This window comes from Limulus polyphemus, unplaced genomic scaffold (genome assembly GCF_000517525.1).
Source record: "Limulus polyphemus unplaced genomic scaffold, Limulus_polyphemus-2.1.2 Scaffold2800, whole genome shotgun sequence".
Classification (NCBI taxonomy): Eukaryota; Metazoa; Arthropoda; class Merostomata; order Xiphosura; family Limulidae; genus Limulus; species Limulus polyphemus.
In genome coordinates this window covers 128,104-132,406 of record NW_013668410.1, presented here as the reverse complement: position 1 = coordinate 132,406, position 4,303 = coordinate 128,104, and the positions used below count along the sequence as shown (strand labels likewise).

Below are 4,303 nucleotides of genomic sequence, written 5' to 3'. Positions count from 1 at the left end.
AACGTTGAATATTATTTACGATTTTAACTTTATACACAAGTGCCAAAATAATGGAAAACGGCTACAGGGGATAAGATATTTGAGATAACGGCTACAGGGGATAAGATATTTGAGATATAAAAGCTTTATTAGACTAATGTAATTAATGATATAAATTATTATCTCGAAATGAATTAAATCTTTAAAAATAATAAATAACCATAAAAACGTACGTTAACAGTTGTAGGAAATAATAATGCTGTGGGGAACATAATATTACGAAAACTGAATTTTATTATTAAAAATATAAAATTTAGATGTTTAACAGTTTTGTTCAGGATTATAAATTAGATAGAATAAGTGAAATATTTATTATATAAATATAGGAGAACGGGGATTAAAATAAGATACAATTGGAATATAGAATTTATAAATGTTGCTTGAATTTCAAGATTACTGAAATCAGTAAGTAATTCAGATATCAAATATATAAAATAACATGGAAGAAAAACTCTGTATAGAACACATAGAGTGAACGGACAACATGAATCTTTACTGTAAAAGTGGCTTGAACTTGTGTATAGAACAATTAAACATAGTGCTTGGTTCTACACTTGACTTGAACTTAAATATAGAACAATCAACATAGTGCTTGGTTCTACACTTGACTTAAACTCGTGTATAGAACAATCAACATAGTGTTTGGTTCTACACTTGACTTGAACTTAAATATAGAACAATCAACATAGTGCTTGGTTCTACACTTGACTTAAACTCGTGTATAGAACAATCAACATAGTGCTTGGTTCTACACTTGACTTAAACTTAAATAAAGAACAATCAACATAGTGCTTGGCTCTGTACTTGACTTAAACTCGTGTATAGAACAATCAACATAGTGCTTGGTTCTACACTTGACTTAAACTCGTGTATAGAACACTCAACATAGTGCTGGGTTCTACACTTGACTTAAACTTAAATATAGAACAATCAACATAGTGATTGGTTCTACACTTGACTTAAACTCGTGTATAGAACAATCAACATAGTGCTTGGTTCTACACTTGACTTAAACTCGTGTATAGAACAATCAACATAGTGCTGGGTTCTACACTTGACTTAAACTCGTGTATAGAACACTCAACATAGTGCTGGGTTCTACACTTGACTTAAACTTAAATATAGAACAATCAACATAGTGCTGGGTTCAACACTTGACTTAAACTCGTGTATAGAACAATCAACATAGTGCTGGGTTCTACACTTGACTTAAACTTAAATATAGAACAATCAACATAGTGCTTGGTTCTACACTTGACTTAAACTTAAATATAGAACAATCAACATAGTGCTGGGTTCTACACTTGACTTAAACTCGTGTATAAAACAATCAACATAGTGCTGGGTTCTACACTTGACTTAAACTCGTGTATAGAACAATCAACATAGTGCTTGGCTTTATACTTGATTTGAACTTATATACTAACACAGAAAGCTTTAACAATTGGCTTTAACTTCTTGATGGAAATAATAATGGTTGGAGACGGTATATTAACTTTTTTCTTCATTACCCATTCAAGCCGTCTCCAACCATTATTAGCCTCAAAGTGGGTTTCTCTTCATCGAATTCTGGATAGAAAGCAGACGGAGAGAGAGAAGAGTAGAGAAACTTTAGTTACTTGGTCTTCTGTATTAAATACGTTTACTTTGAATATCCGCTCACTATGTAGAATACTGATATTAAAAATTTGACCTTTTATACTGACTGTACATCATTATACGTTCTGTGTTCAATATGTAAAATAAAAACCCTATAACGTTAAATATATTTAACTTGTCATGCTGGCTTCGTATTATGAATCTGAGTGTTTTCGTGTTATGTTAATCTATTCACCGTCTGATCTTTCTGATATTTAAATCAATTTTCTTTATTAAATATTCTTTATCAATCTTTGTGTGCGGGTTACAGATCTCATGATACTTTAAGGTTAACCATGAAATGCATGTATAGTAAACTTGCAAAAGGTAATGAAATGAAATTACCGTGTTGAGACTCTTAGAGGTGGAAGGCGTACACTGTAACTTTCCACGTGAATAAATTAGCACTTACCATCAAGTTTTGATAACACTTCCTGCACTGCACATCACACGTGAAAAGTTTATAACACAGATATTAGTTCCAATTATTTCTAGGTTATAAAAACAACTCAGGACAAGAGAAAGTATTTCAATACTTCATCAGCCACATAACCCAAACTAACAAGGGCCTCTATGTCTTCCCTGTGCGTTGAAGGAGTACGTCAGCTAGTAATACATAATTAAACTCAATCCCAACCTGGCATATGTAATTTTCTGCCTCTAACATTACCAGTGATTTTGACCCCAACACAACCTACATAATCTCGTATCGTTAGTATCATGAGTAAAGCCATTCTCAACCTAGACTGTGTAATCTCCTAATAGCATGAGTGAACCCAACCCTAGTCAATACTTCTCAATCTCTACGGTGTCTTTGATGTTTCTACCCTGGTTTTATTTGTCTAGCATATAATATATATATATATATACATCCTGTGTTTGTAATAACGTAATCTACATAAATGTATAAATTTGGAATATTATTCGTAAAACTTACGAAAGCTAGATCCATCTTTGACAGATTCTAATGATTAACTTTGAAGTGGTTAAAGACAAATGGTTCTTAGTGTAAACTCTACAAAGTTCGAAATGAAACTTTGTTACCCTGAAGTTTTCGCTCATGAAGCAGTAAATGATGGGGTTTACGAAGCTGTTAGCCATGGAAAGCCAGTGGCAACAAAAGAAGGCAGCAACAAAAGCAAAATACTCCTCCTGGCTGTTAACGATAGTGAAACCCTCCTTGAAATATATTAACAAGTTGAAAGTGTGGATCGGGAGCCAGCAAACAGCAAAGAGCAGAACAACAGTAGCCAGCATCTTGATAACCTGTAATATATCAACATGTTAAAGAAAATAATCAGGAGTCAAGATACAGCAGAACAACAGTGGTCATCATCTAGATAATCTGTAATATATCAACAAGTTAAAGACGAGAATCAGGGGTCAAGATACAGCAGAACAACAGTGGCCAACATCTTGATAATCTGTAATATATCAACAGGTTAAAGATAAAAATCAGGAGTCAGATACAGCAGAACAACAGTGGCCAACATCTTGATAATCTGTAATATATCAACAAGTTAAAGATAAGAATCAGGAGTCAATATACAGCAGAACAACAGTAGCCAGCATCTTCATAACCTGTAATATAACAACAAGTTAAAGATGAGAATCAGAAGTCAAGATACAGCAGAACAACAGTGGCCAACATCTAGATAACCTGTAATATATCAACAATTTAAAGACGAGAATCAGGGGTCAACAAACAGCGGGACATCAGTGGCAAGTATCTTCTAAAGAGAGAAAAGGGGGATAGCTAATGATAACGCACAGTTTTTGAAAGAAATATTGATTTTTTACGTATAATATTCATACCACCCATAAAGATTACAATGAGTTAAACCCTTTCTCTTGTCATGTAGGGTTTTTACCCCTTTTGATGGTAACGTAAAGCTACCGGAACATGTAGAGTATTTTAATGTTGGTCGTCAGCCGAATAAAAATTTTATTGTACATTTTAAATCTTGATCCCATCATTTTAATTCTACAACTTACTGCACAAGATACTTTTATTGAATTTTGATATGTAGCATCGGATATGTTTATTCTCATCACTGTATTGTGTTGTCGATAATTATTGTACTCTCTTTGTTTGTTTGTAGTTAAGCACAAAGCTACACAAAGGGCTATCTGTGCTCTGCCCACCACGAGTAACGAAACCCAGTTTCTAGCGTTGTAAATCCCTAGACATACCGCTGTTCCAGTGTGGGACTATTTTAGTCTGACAATAAAGATAGATTTGTTGAGTGTGTATGACATAAGGTGTTAGAAATAATTATGGAATCGTTGACAAAAGGATATAAAAGGTAAATGCTAGGAAAATGTCACTCCTTTATCGTGTTAAAATGAGCTGAAGAAGAGAACACTATGCGTATTTTTTGTCATCCAACCAATCAGAAAGTCTTACACCAGTATAAAAGTGTTGGTGGTTAAAGGTACTCCACGTTTCATTAGGAGCTGTGACCAAAACTCCATCAGCAGAAACTGTGTACAAGGTTCTATCAGTAGGAGCTGTAACCAAAACTCCATCAGCAGAAACTGTGTACAAGGTTCTATCAGTAGGAGCTGTAACCAAAACTCCATCAGCAGAAACTGTGTACAAGGTTCTATCAGTAGGAGCTGTAAC

General features: G+C 33.9%; 1 protein-coding gene across 1 annotated transcript in view; it reads right to left on the bottom strand.

Annotated features, from left to right (window-relative positions):
* LOC111087882 (delta-type opioid receptor-like) overlaps positions 1 to 4,303 on the bottom strand; it is a 39,622-nt gene that overhangs the window by 5,490 nt on the left and 29,829 nt on the right. Inside the window, exons 3-4 of the mRNA XM_022396154.1 lie at positions 4,085 to 4,296; positions 2,722 to 2,943 (exon numbers count right to left, since the gene is read on the bottom strand). Coding sequence (XP_022251862.1) covers positions 2,722 to 2,943; positions 4,085 to 4,296 — 434 coding nt within the window. The remainder of the gene's footprint in view (positions 1 to 2,721; positions 2,944 to 4,084; positions 4,297 to 4,303) is intronic.